A 14,393-nucleotide genomic window follows, 5' to 3' on the forward strand; every position below is an offset into this window, starting at 1 on the left:
TTAGAACTGTGACCTTGATCACAATTGATATCGCAATGTCCATCAGCTGCATGTAGTTTTGTCCTTGAGCTGTTCTTATCTATTGATGTTCTGTATTATGTAATTCTGTATTATGTTTCATGTTTTGTGTGGACCCCAGGAAGAGTAGCTGCTGCTTTTGCCACAGCTAATGGGGATCCTAATAAAATACCAAAAAATCTGTTGTTACAATGCTTTAGATTTAAGGTAACAGTCAATCAGATTAGGCCACAGGTATAAAATCGTTGAAATTGTTGCATGTTGTGTTTATATTTTTCACCTTTCTTACAGTACATACATGCATACAGTCTACTACTCAACTGGGAGGGCAACAACAACACCAGGACACAGTGCCCTTCGCTCCCACTTGACAAGCACTACTGTCCGGAAACAGTGAGGGAAGTAGCTACCTAGTAGTAGCTACCTAGTAGTAGCCCATAAGCAATATGGGTGACAGTCACAGTAAGCACATGCATACAACGCATGAAGCAACAGTAAACCCATCAGTAGTTTTTATTTTTTTAAATTATATTGTCTGTTTTATGACTGGACATTTACAATTATGTGTAAAACTAACAGTACTCAGACTCATCCTCTCGTCTCTAGTCTCAAAAGAGATGACAAACTCTTGCAGTATGGTAAAAATAAATATAACTCAATCAAAACCGTCTAGAACGCTTTTAACACACCCACTCCTTTCCACACGCCCACTACTACTTTCCTTTTAACACACCCACTCCTTTCCACACGCCCACTACTACTTTCCTTTTAACACACCCACTCCTTTCCACACGCCCACTACTACTTTCCTTTTAACACACCCACTCCTTTCCACACGCCCACTACTACTTTCCTTTTAACACACCCACTCCTTTCCACACGCCCACTACTACTTTCCTTTTAACACACCCACTCCTTTCCACACGCCCACTACTACTTTCCTTTTAACACACCCACTCCTTTCCACACGCCCACTACTACTTTCCTTTTAACACACCCACTCCTTTCCACACGCCCACTACTACTTTCCTTTTAACACACCCACTCCTTTCCACACGCCCACTACTACTTTCCTTTTAACACACCCACTCCTTTCCACACGCCCACTACTACTTTCCTTTTAACACACCCACTCCTTTCCACACGCCCACTACTACTTTCCTTTTAACACACCCACTCCTTTCCACACGCCCACTACTACTTTCCTTTTAACACACCCACTCCTTTCCACACGCCCACTACTACTTTCCTTTTAACACACCCACTCCTTTCCACACGCCCACTACTACTTTCCTTTTAACACACCCTCTCCTTTCCACACGCCCACTACTACTTTCCTTTTAACACACCCTCTCCTTTCCACACGCCCACTACTACTTTCCTTTTAACACACCCTCTCCTTTCCACACGCCCACTACTACTTTCCTTTTAACACACCCACTCCTTTCCACACGCCCACTACTACTTTCCTTTTAACACACCCACTCCTTTCCACACGCCCACTACTACTTTCCTTTTAACACACCCACTCCTTTCCACACGCCCACTACTACTTTCCTTTTAACACACCCACTCCTTTCCACACGCCCACTACTACTTTCCTTTTAACACACCCACTCCTTTCCACACGCCCACTACTACTTTCCTTTTAACACACCCACTCCTTTCCACACGCCCACTACTACTTTCCTTTCAACACACCCACTCCTTTCCACACGCCCACTACTACTTTCCTTTTAACACACCCACTCCTTTCCACACGCCCACTACTACTTTCCTTTTAACACACCCACTCCTTTCCACACGCCCACTACTACTTTCCTTTTAACACACCCACTCCTTTCCACACGCCCACTACTACTTTCCTTTTAACACACCCACTCCTTTCCACACGCCCACTACTACTTTCCTTTTAACACACCCACTCCTTTCCACACGCCCACTACTACTTTCCTTTTAACACACCCTCTCCTTTCCACACGCCCACTACTACTTTCCTTTTAACACACCCTCTCCTTTCCACACGCCCACTACTACTTTCCTTTTAACACACCCACTCCTTTCCACACGCCCACTACTACTTTCCTTTTAACACACCCTCTCCTTTCCACACGCCCACTACTACTTTCCTTTCAACACACCCACTCCTTTCCACACGCCCACTACTACTTTCCTTTTAACACGCCCACTACTACTTTCCTTTTAACACACCCTCTCCTTTCCACACGCCCACTACTACTTTCCTTTCAACACATCCACTCCTTTCCACACGCCCACTACTACTTTCCTTTCAACACACCCACTCCTTTCCACACGCCCACTACTACTTTCCTTTCAACACACCCACAACTTTCCTTTCGACACACCCACTTGTCCATACTCCGGTTGCCATATTAGGATGCAGTTACCCAGTCTTGTCAAATGACCTGCATCTGCCCTCATGCATATTTACATTTTTGTAAAACTCAGCAATATCCCTTTCCACTCATCCCTTTACCATTTATGGGGGACTTTACTTTTCATACACTGACAATTAGATACACTGAGAAGAAAAGAAGTGTGCATTAAAATAAAATTGCTTTTTAAAATGCTGTATTTGAATCAGATTTATATAGGCCTATTGTACTTGTGTGCAGGCCTAATCTAATTTTCCATTTATGTTTGGCTCCTGCTGACTAAAGTAATGCCACTGGTCAAAATAGAAAGAGTGTTTCCTTGTCTGTTTCTGGGTATTGTCATTAATGAGAAATTTGACTGTTGCTATTTCTTAAATAAAAAGTTAATTGGCTACTTAAAACATATCCTATAAAGATAACCTTGACTATTTGAGTAGCCAAAGCTATGCATTCAAATCCCAACAGAAGGGAATGTAGCAACTTTTCCTTTGGTATACATTACATTGGGTAGTTAAAAGCATTATTGTTATTACTAAATTAAGGGACACTGCTGGAGTGTGTTTAAGTATCAGCCAACTTGGCATAAGGTGAAAACAGCTTTACTGTATATGGGGGAAGTAGCAAGTAGACATACTGTACATTTTGCCTTTATTAAATTCCACTTGTGTCCACTTTATAAAAGTAATCAGTGGCTTAGTTTTGTTGAACTGGCACTGATAGACCAGTACTCAAATTGCATATTTATACTGTTTTACAGTATAAATGAGCGGAAGTCAGTAGTGTGAAAGTGAATGGGCAGTAGTAGACATTGCTGAGTGTGTCTGTGTCCTGGAGGCCTTTGTGATGTTGGTTTCTTTTCTGGTAATAGGAGCATGGGAGAGCACGAGCTGCAGCGGTGAGCAGAACAGTCTGATGACTATCACACACACAGCCTCCCCTAAGTGATACCGCATGGCCATGCCTGACACACACAGACACACGAGACCAGGGAATTATGTTGTGAAACATTTTATAACGTGAATTTCCATTTCTCTGATCACATTCAGTTCCTCCTATGTTGAGCCTTGAGGGATCACCTCCTACTAGTGTTTTCATTAACACACTTTCAATTCCATTCTGTTAAATATTGTCACTAATAAAGGAGTAAGCCAAGACGACAAAATATGCAATTAAAATGTTTTATTTTTTGTTCTTGTAGTAGATTCAATGTATATTGTCACATACATTTGATAGACCCAGCACTTTAAAAAAGCATGTACACTTGCCTATGATACTCAACTTCTTGGGCAGAGGGAGGGTTCACTCCCCCACCTGATGCTTTTTATACATCACAAGGAATTATACATCCATGATCAAACACAATGTTTAAAAAAATACACCTCTTAGTACAAAAGAGTACATCTATCACAAAGACATCAAGTGAAAATCCAGCAATTGCAGAAAGAGGAAATTAGTAATATATGTATAATTAGTTAACTACATGCACCATACATGTGGAAGCTGTAAGTAGCAGTAGAAGTATTGTTGTCCGTTAGTTTACTCCAATCTGGGGAGGGATGGTAGTGTTGGGTAAAAATAAAGGGGATTAGAAATGACGCAAACTATTAGATTTTAGGTTCTATCAAATGATCTGCAATATTAAAACTGATCTATCCTATGGTACCTTCTATGTTCTTTTTTTCTTTCAAGACTTATTTTTGTGTCCATGTCTGTGACTAGCATTGTCTAGAACACTCAAACAATACACAGATCATCATGATAAAAAACAGACAAAAACGTATTAGTTATGGCACAGCCTTAGTCCCACCTTTGTTCACACCTTAACATATATATATTTTTAAACCTCTTGGCACCATTTATGAAACATGACAGTTACATGCGTGATTGTGACAACAGTGTGAGAACAATGAGAACATAGTGGTAACGGTAAGAGGGTAAGTTTCTATATCTAGTGTGTCACCTCCATCAGGGTGCTCCTCTGTCTTCCACAACCAGAGCCTGATAACACAGGGCATCAGGGAGGGCACTAGATCACGTCTGGAGGAAAGGAGGGGGGAAACGTGGGGTGTTGGAATGGGGTTGGCAGGGTCCAGAGTCAGTGGGTTGGGGTCTGCTGGGACCCACTCTCTGGACAGTACCCCTTCCGCATCGGGGGGTTAGAAGTTAGGAAGTCCATGGTAACGACAGCTTGGAGTGAGATATTGGGTTCAGAGTCACACCCTCACTGAATAGCAGCCCCTTTGTGATAGTAGAGACAGAAGATGGGGGCTACGGTGGGGTGGGGACTCGGAGACCCAGTCCTTGACCTCTAGGCCTTCTGTGTGAGGCGGGCTGGGGTGCGAGCCGGAGGGTGGACGCAGTAGGAGTCCTCACTGCTAGCAGCAGCCTGACTTACTCTCGGCAGCCATCGTCTCCTGGTCCAGTTTGATGCGGTCTCCGTTGCTCTCCTCGTACGGCAGGCCCTTGTCATTCAGCAGGATGTTCTCCACCAGGAACCGAGCTGCCTCATCCACGTTGATGTTGTCCTGGGAAAGGTTTAAAAAAATCAACAGGCTTAAGGTTAAAGGTCATATCAATTCACATGAAAACACGAATACAGTTGCTGGGGGATATTGGTTTAGGCAGTTACCTAACGAGGTGCAACATTGGTGAAACCGGTTTGGCCGCATCCATTTGTTACACAGAACATTAGTCTATAAAAAATATATAAACCACTGGATATTTCTCTAGCTTTCTCCTCTACCCAAGCAAAAGAGGTTATGTTCTCTGCTGTCAACTCAAGATGACCGCCTTCCCCATGACATATGAATGAAGTTTATGGTAGAGGAAATGTAAAAATTATGGAACGATGCAGGGTCTCTCTGAGCTGTCCAACAGTTGATGTCCTGACCACAAGATGTCACAGAAAGTCATGTGACCTGTGTGCCTTCCCCAACCTTTAGGGACCGTAGCCCGAGGCGTGCTTCTGAATGCTTGGCCAACGCTTCACATGGTGACCAATGTTCCCTCTAAGCTGTGCACGCACCCCCGGGACTGCCGCAGAGAAATATTAGCCCATAGAGCAGTGGCGGATTTAGGTATAGGCGACATGGGCAGCCGCCCAGGGTGGCATCTTGCCGGGGGCGGCACGGGGCGCCCGCACAAAAAATTTGCTCGATCGGTTTTCTATTGCTCATTTGCATGTCACGTCAATGATATCATGTCACCGTGTGGGACTGTGGATCAATTAACCTTGTCGGAATGGGCGCCCTGATTCTAGTTTGTGAGCTAGGCAGGCTACTGCCTGGGAAGGTCTCCCACTCAGAAGTACGAGATGGGGAGGGGGGGCGGCGATAGGTTGACATTAGGTCTCCCCACTGGAAGCCCGAGGTGGGGGAGCGGGGGAATCTATTAAATAGCGCACCTCTAACTTTGTACAGTACAAATGCAATTAGTAATCCAATTAGTTGTGCAATTTAGTTTGTGTTTCTTGTTTGAAGTGCAATAGTGTAATAATCAGGTTCTCTTCTTTATAAGTGTGTTATTCTATAGGATTTGTGCAATTTAGTTTTATGTGTGTTTTTTGTTAGCAATAGGGTAATAGTGTCATAATTCGATTCGCTTTTTTATTTGTATTTATATACTACAATTTGTTTCTATTTGTCTTTGATACTTAATTTTGATAGGAGTCTTTATGTATATATTTTTATCGTTTTAAATGTTATGATTATTTATTTGTGTTCCAAATGTCTGAATAAAAGTTACAGTTAATGCAGAAAGGGGCATTTTTTTTGCGGGGGTGGGGGGTGCTGAAGAAGGGCTTTGCCCAGGGAGCCATACAAGTTAGAACTGCCACAGAGAGAAAGCACGAGATTGAACTTCACTCAACTTTCTAGAGCAGTGGTCACCAACCGGTCGATCACGCTAAAAACCATAAAATGCACATTCTTCCTATTTCCACTCAGCACTACAACAAGCACTGCAGCAGTAATGAAAGTAGTAAAGTGTATATTTTATGCTTGCATTGTTGTTATTATTAGCGACTTGGGTCTTTTTTAATATGGAGGAATATTTAACTTTCTCTGTTCAATAGGAGGAGTTGCATGGCAGAAATAATGCGGTGCAGAAATAGGCAGAAATAATGCGGTGCGACTCGAGTTTCACCATCATATGGAAGACGGTGTTCCATTTTGGTAAGGGAGAGCGGAGGGATGTTGAGAGGTGGACCCTCAGTCTGCTGCTCTCACCCTCTGCTGAGATACAGGCACAATCAGCCCAATAAAATAAAAAGCTAATTATTTAAATGTATGCTGACTCAGCTGTGCTTCACAAGTAATACAACATCAGATCTATTACTGGTGTGATCATATAGCCTACCTCAAATGTTGTAATATAATTTTTTCAAAGCCCCGAACAACTATGCATTGGCAGGGCAATTCAAGCAAAGCCAATATGCGGTGGTAATGTATTGTGCCTATAGGTTACTGCACAAACTTCATTGCAACAGTACTGTTATTAATTAGTTAATGTTGCATAGGCTTACGTTTTTAATCATGTTAAAAAAAATCTGAGTGGTAGATCTCGGCTTGCATTTTGACTCAGTGATCTTGACTCAGAAAAGGTTGGTGACCACTTCTATTTTTCCCTGTTACCACTAATCGACGTTTCCCTTTACTGTGGCAATTGTAATCGAATCAGCGCAATATTAGCCACTTTCAATGCAACATACCAAGACAATTGAACTATGCAAGAGATTTTGTTGTAGGCAGAACGCATCGGAGTAGGATTCTATTGCATTGACATGCACTACTCAGCCCATACTCGTCTACACAGACCAGTGTGGCATAAACAATTCAGAGCTGCAGTAGGCCTATATGCAAATAGACCATTGCCATATATGGATCTGTGCCATTTACATTGAACTGGACTATGTTTACAGCATGAGCGGTTGTGAGTGGATGCACTTGTTTTAAGATCAAAGCGAGAGCTGCATGTAGCCACATGTGCAGATTTAGCTGATACCCTTTACTAGTTCGTGAGTTATTAGCCCAGTTATAGATCATTTATAGTCAGCAATAGGGGAGTGATTGCTTCCTACAAGAACATAAAACATATACATTTCTAGACATCTTCGAAAAGTGAGTCAGGTAAAGAGCTTTTTTTTCTTAAAAGGGGCAGTGTTGTATTTTGAGACAGGCTTGAATAAGCTAAGTAGCCAATGGGACGAGGTTAGCATAATTTGTCTGATTCTCTGTAATAATGGTATGGGAATAAAGCATTTTATTTTGTAAAGTGGTTTCTTGCATCAAACACAACATTTTGTCACCTTGTCTGAAGGACAAGTTAATAAACAGGTTAATGTCAAGCTCTGCATGTTTTTTTTTTCAAAAGTCTCATGGAATGTAGGCCTACATTGAACACCACACATTGGCTGCTACTTTAGGCTGAATGAGAACAGCTATTTCCATGTTAAAATGTTATGGGATGCATTTTAGCCATTGTTTTTAATGGTAGGCAACACTCTGGTAGGCCTACATTATAATCAAATAGCCACAGTCGCCTACTTGGCCACTGTTAAAACTGTAACTTAAAAGCGGGTACAGCCTCAGTGTTCATAGTAAACGCGCGCTGGAAGTTGCACAGAATTTTCACAATGTTCAAGGTAGCAAAATGCCTAACACTCAGAATTAGAGGTTATACCAGGTTTTATTCATCCTGATCGGACAGGTTTTTTACATTAATGATACATTGGAGACAATATATGACAACTACTAGAAAAATAAACATCTAAGAAGCCAGGCCTGGTATTCATAGAAGATTTCGAAAAGGCTTTTTATATATGGATTTTATGTATAAATGCCTGGATTTTTTCTAATCTTGGTGAGTCTCATCTTCAAATGTTTAGCAAACCCATGTGTAAAATAGTAAATAGCGGCTACTTCTCAGATAGTTTTGAACTGTGAAGAGGAGTTAAACAAGGGTGTCCGTGGTCACCATATCTATTCGTTATGGCCTTCAAAATGCTAGCTCAGATCAAATAACAATATTAGAGGATTAGAAAACAAAGGTGTCCATGTATGCCGTTGACTGAAGTTCTATATTAAGTCTGCAAGCAAGATCTCTGAAATGTCTCATTGAAGAGATAACTTTTCTGGCCTCTCTAGACTAAAACCTAGTTATGATAAGTGCACCATATTATCTATTGTATCTTTAAAAAACACAACTTTTATATTACCCTGCAGCTTACCTATAAATGGGCTGACGGTGAAGTAGACGTACTTGCTATTCATATCACAAAAGCTATAAATAAGCTCTCTACAATGAATTTCAATAGAAAACTGGTAAAAATAGACAAGATCCTGAGGTAAATACCTGTCTATGGGAAAATTAAACAGATTAACTCCTTAGTCATATCTGTTTACTCACTTATGGCGCTGCCTACTCCTGATTAGTTTTTCAAATCATATTTAACTTTATCTGGGACGCTAAACCAGACAAGATGAAGCGTGCCTATCTATATAATGAATATGAACTGGGTGGGCTGAGATTATTAAATGTAAAAGCACTAAACCTCTAAAAGCTTCACTTATACAAAAGTTTTACTTTAACCCAAAATGGTTCTCAAGTAGATACTAAGAAAAGCTCATCCCTTGTTTAAAAATTGCCTTTGTGCAGATTTCTATGTCTCATTTGATTGATTGAAAATGAAACCTTGTTCAAAGTATCTCTTTTTCAAACCAGCAATGCAGAGCAATTTCATCCCCCAGAAAATATATTTTAACAAATAATTATTTTGTTTTTAAATGATATTAGAATGGTAGAGTTCTGTCTTTCATGGAGCTATCAGAATTGTATGGGAAGGTCTGCTCAATCCAAGATTACAATCAACTGATTACAGTACTACCCCCCAAAAAACTGTCAGAGGAACAAAAATATAATAAATAGGAAAGTATACCGGTTTCATTTTGAGGACCAGGATGTTGACGGCTGTGCCATACAAATTGCAAAATAGCTGGGAAGACATTTTTGATGTACCGATTTACATGGCACAGGGTGTATGAGTTGATATATAAAACAACGCAAGATTCAAGACTTCGTACTTTTCAGCTAAAACTATTGCTAGAAAATTCTTGAATATTTGGGGCATAGAATCATCGCAGTTCTGCAGAATTTGTTGTACTGAATCAATAGACCATTTGTCTGGTATTGCCCTCAGGTAGCCTGTTTCTGGTTTCAGGTTCAGGAATGACTGAAAAAGCATAATATTAAATGTAAAATTGACCGTAGAAATAGCATTGTTGGGAGATTTATTATTTGATAGATTCAAATTGTATGTTAAAAATCACAGCATTGTTGAAAGATACACTATATATACAAAAGTATGTGGACACCTCTTCAAATTAGTGGAATTGCCAATTTCAATCACACCCATTGTTGACAGGTGTATAAAATTGAACACTCATCCATGCAATCTCCATAGACAAACATTGGCAATAGAATGGCCTTACTGAAGAGCTCAGTGACTTTCAATGTGGCACTGTAATAGGATGCCACCTTTCCAACAAGTCAGTTTGTAAAATTTCTGCCCTGCTAGTGCTGCCCCGGTCAACTATAAGTGCTGTTATTGTGAAGTGGAAACGTCTAGGAGCAACGCCGGCTCAGCCATGAAGTGGTAGGCCACACAAGCTCACAGAACTTGACCGCCGAGTGCTGAAGCGAGTAAATATTGTCTGTCCTCGGTTGCAACACGCACTACCGAGTTCCAAACTGCCTCTGGAAGAAAGGTCAGCACAAGAACTGTTCGCCAGGAGCTTCATGAAATGGGTTTCCATGACCGAGCAGCCGCACACAAGCCTAGGATCACCATGTGCAATGCCAAGCATCGGCTAGAGTGTTATAACGCTTGCTGCCATTGGACTCTGGAGCAGTGGAAACGTGTTCTCTGGAGTGATAAATCACACATCACCATCTGGCAGTCCGACGGACGAATCTGGGTTTGGCGGATGCCAGGAGAACATTACCTTCTCCACTGCATAGTGCCAACTGTACAGAGTGGTGGAGTAGGAATAATGGTCTGGGCTGTTTTTCATGGTTCGGGCCCCTTGGTTCCTACAGCATACAATGACATGCTAGACGATTCTGTGCTTCCAACTTTGTGGCAACAGTTTGGGAAGGCCCTTTCTGCTTCAGCATGACCCCGTGCACAAAGCGAGGTCCATATAGATATGGAGGGGGAGATTTTTTCGGGGGGGTCTCGGATGGTTGAGGGGCATCTCTCTGTGAACTGTGTAGGGGGGGGGCACTTGACCCTGGTTGTGCCCTTGGGCAGGGCACTTGACCCTGGTTGCTCTTGTGGGTCGCTCTGAATGGGAGTGTCTGCTAGATGACTAAATGTAATTGTTGAGTGGCAGGTAGATTGTATGTTTTGAAAATTCAATACAAAAAAATATATAATAAAAAGATTAATCCTGTATGGCTAATGTGGCCAACGCATTACTGAGCATCAACTGAAGTGTGAATGTCTAGGGCAAATGATTGTGCAAACTGCATGTGTGTCAATGAATGTGGGGTGGTATACTTTGTCTTGTAACAAGTTCAACTAGCGTTTTGTTTGTTGTTTTGAGTCTATTTTTCCTGGTTGCTACAGTATATCTGCTGTGTAGCTGGTCGGTTCCCTAGAGCCAAGTAGTTTTTTCAGAATTCCTCAGTAATTCAGAAACATGAGGCCGGTGAGCTCTTCAGAGAGCCTTTCATGTTAGAGCGGGAGAGAAAGAGAGCAAAAGAAAGAAAGCCGAGGAAGGGAAGGAGAAAGGGAGAGAAGGAGGGGGACCGATGGAGAGAGGTAAATGGAGAAAGACAGTGAGAAGCAGAAAGAGAGTGATATTTCCTTTGAGTCTCATATTTAAGGAGATGGTTGTTAGAATAGAGGTTCAGCACAAAATAAGAGCAGACATGTCTCTAAAACACACGTGTGGTACGTGCACACACACGCCTTCACAGCCAGAGCTCCATGCCAACCATCTGAGTTATGTCCCCTAATAGAGTTATTTATCTCAGGAACATGTGCTGGTGCATGCTGGGTACTAGCACACCTTCTGTCACTCACATGAACACACACTCACATGCGTATGCACAGCTGCAGGTAATGACAGAAAAGTAAATTCAGCAGCAGGGACATTTTGCGTTTCACGAAGGCTGAGATTTCCTGAAGGCTAATGTTTGCCATTCTGTTGAACTGTTTGACAGAAGTGCTCACTGCATACAATCCCACACACTAAAACACACACACACACACACACACACAATTCTCAAGGCTTTGAACAAACATAGATAAAGTCTTTCTCACAATGAAGGTTAATAGGTGATCCTATGAGAAATTACACAGGAAATCAAGTTTAAAGCACAGAACCTTCTACAGTACATCAGTATTTGACCATCAAGCTGTTGCAACAAGCAGGGTGGCTTTATGAAGGCCATTTTACATTGGATATGAATATGGATTGTGCTACAAGATTCAACACATGATGGCCTATTATGAGTATCTGTATAAGGTTGGACTTGACCGATTCTGCAGGGAGGAATTCTCTCCTATAGCAGAGATGGGGCTGAAATAGCATTGGCCTGCTTTGGTTTCTAGTAGCACACGCTATGATCAGTCAAAGGACATGTCTACGCTCTCACAGGTCTAACAGCTCAGGATTAGAGCTGGGAAACGCTGAGGGTATCACATCCTCAAAGCTGATAAAGACACAGAGTTTGTGTGGCTCTAAAAGGTCTCCCCATGGGCTAGGGCAGTGGTTCCCAACCAGGACTACCTATCCAGTGGGGGTACTTGAGAAGACTCATGAGGCCATAGACCTACTGGTAAAATGCACAGGAAGGGGTACTTCAGGGGTTCTCCATGCAGAGAAAAACATCTGTTGGTGGTACAGTAACCTAAAAAGGTTGGAAACCACTGGGCTAGGGAATGGGGATGTCCCTGGTGTCTGTGTGTGTGTGTGTGTGTGTGTGTGTGTGTGTGTGTGTGTGTGTGTGTGTGTGTGTGTGTGTGTGTGTGTGTGTGTGTGTGTGTGTGTGTGCGCGCATGCGTAAATGCTACAACTGTCTAAACAAACCCTGCTCAAACACATACACCATATTGTTTCATTGGTGTGTGTGACCCCTTGCTCAGACCTGGTACAGTGTCTGTCTGGAATGGTGCTACTGTGTGTAGGGGACAGGGGCACTGCAGGGGGACATGTGAGAGAGGTACCTGTCATTTACCCAGGGTTGGGGGCTCGTGGGGGCATTAGAATTGAGGTGACAGGGGCAAGCAGAAACCTAAAGACCCAGTGAATTGAGGCGCGCACACACAGAAAGAGAGAGAGACAGAAACAGAAAGAGAGAGAGAGGGAGAGAGAGAGAGTTCCCCCCAATGCTTCATGACAGGCAGACCCCAGTTGACCTAATTTTCACACAGAGAGCCGATTGCAGTACATTCGGAAAGTATACAGACCCCTTTTTCCACATTTTGTTACATTACAGCCTTACTCTAATATGGATTAAATTATATATTTTTCCTTATCAATACACACAATACCCCATAATGACAAAGTGAAAATGGATGGCATTGTGTTGTGCGACTAAACTGCACATTTTATTGTAACCAGCACAAGGTGCACCTGTGTAATGATCATGCTGTATAATCATCTTCTTGATATGCCACATGGATGGATATGCCAGGGGGATGGATGATCTTGGCAAAGGAGAAATGTTCTCTTACAGGGATGTAAAGAAATTTGTGCACAAAATCTGAGAGAAATAAGCTTTTTGTGCATATGGAACATTTCTGGGATCTTTTATTTCAGCTCATGGGACCAACACTTTACATGTTGCGTTTATATTTTTGTTTCGCATACATACTGAACATACATACACAAACAAACTAAATCCTGCTCCCTAATTTAATTTCTCCCTAAAGACCTTGCCTAACAACCTCCAATAAAAGCTTTAAGTTGTCAAACAAAAGTGTTTTCAGATGAGGAAAAACACTCAATTGAAGGCCTTTAACATATCTTGGAATGGCCTTGAAGACAGCTTCCATTTTCGTTGTTATTGTGATGCTGGCTGGAACTGTTGGCGAGCATGCTTCTGTCTCTCCTAACTAAAAGTGCTCAGAGTGGCACGATGGGGTATGCTTGTGTTTCCCAACTCTGCTCCTTTCAACAGCACAATGACCCACAGGACAAATAGTTAGATTTGGTAGCACGAGGAGTACTGCTACCAAATGTTTTGATTTAACTCCCCCCAGTCAGGGCTTAAATCACCAGTGACTTAACACGTGTGTTACATTACCTTTTCATGCTATTCTTGCCTTTGACTTTTCCCCATCTATTCAGTGTTCGATGTCCAACACTGCCTTTTCCCACCTGAACAAAAGGAAGGCCTATGTCAGAATGCTGTTCATTGACTACAGCTCAGCATTCAACATCATAGTGCCCACGAAGCTCATCACTAAGCTAAGGACCCTGGGACTAAACCCCTCCCTCTGCAACTGGATCCTGAACTTCCTGACGGACAGCCCCCAGGTGGTAAGGGTAGAAAACAACACATCTGCCACGCTGATCCTCAACACTTGGGCTCCTCAGGGGTGGGTGCTTAGTCCCCTCCTGTACTCCCTGTTAATCCACGACTGCGTGGCCAAGCACAACTCCAACACCATCATTAAGTTTCCTAGCGACAAAACAGTGGTAGGCCTGATCACCGACAATGATGAGACAGCCTATAGGGAGGAGGTGAAAACAACCTCTCCCTCAATGTGAGCAAGACAAAGGAGCTGATCGTGGACTATAGGAAAAGGAGGGCCAAATACACCCCAATTAACATAGACGGGGCTGAAGTGGAGCGGGTCGAGAGTTTCAAGTTCCTTGGTGTCCACATCACCAACGAACTATCATGGTCCAAACACACCAAGACAGTTGTGAAGAGGGCACGACAACACCTTTTCCGCCTCAGGAGACT

The 14,393-nt window shown here is 42.5% G+C and overlaps 1 protein-coding gene across 2 annotated transcripts in view; it reads right to left on the minus strand.

Annotated features, from left to right (window-relative positions):
* Positions 1–3,578: 3,578 nt before the first annotated feature.
* Positions 3,579–14,393, minus strand: part of LOC139582757 (ras-related protein Rab-32-like) — a 34,736-nt gene continuing 23,921 nt past the window's right edge. The window contains exons 3-4 of one of the 2 annotated variants that reach the window (XM_071413067.1): positions 13,728–13,801; positions 3,579–4,939 (exon numbers count right to left, since the gene is read on the minus strand). In XM_071413067.1, the coding sequence (XP_071269168.1) occupies positions 4,885–4,939; positions 13,728–13,801 (129 nt within the window). In that variant the 3' untranslated portion in view covers positions 3,579–4,884. The remainder of the gene's footprint in view (positions 4,940–13,727; positions 13,802–14,393) is intronic. The other variant, XM_071413066.1, reaches the window with a different exon arrangement.

Source organism: Salvelinus alpinus, chromosome 8 (genome assembly GCF_045679555.1).
Source record: "Salvelinus alpinus chromosome 8, SLU_Salpinus.1, whole genome shotgun sequence".
NCBI lineage: Eukaryota > Metazoa > Chordata > Actinopteri > Salmoniformes > Salmonidae > Salvelinus > Salvelinus alpinus.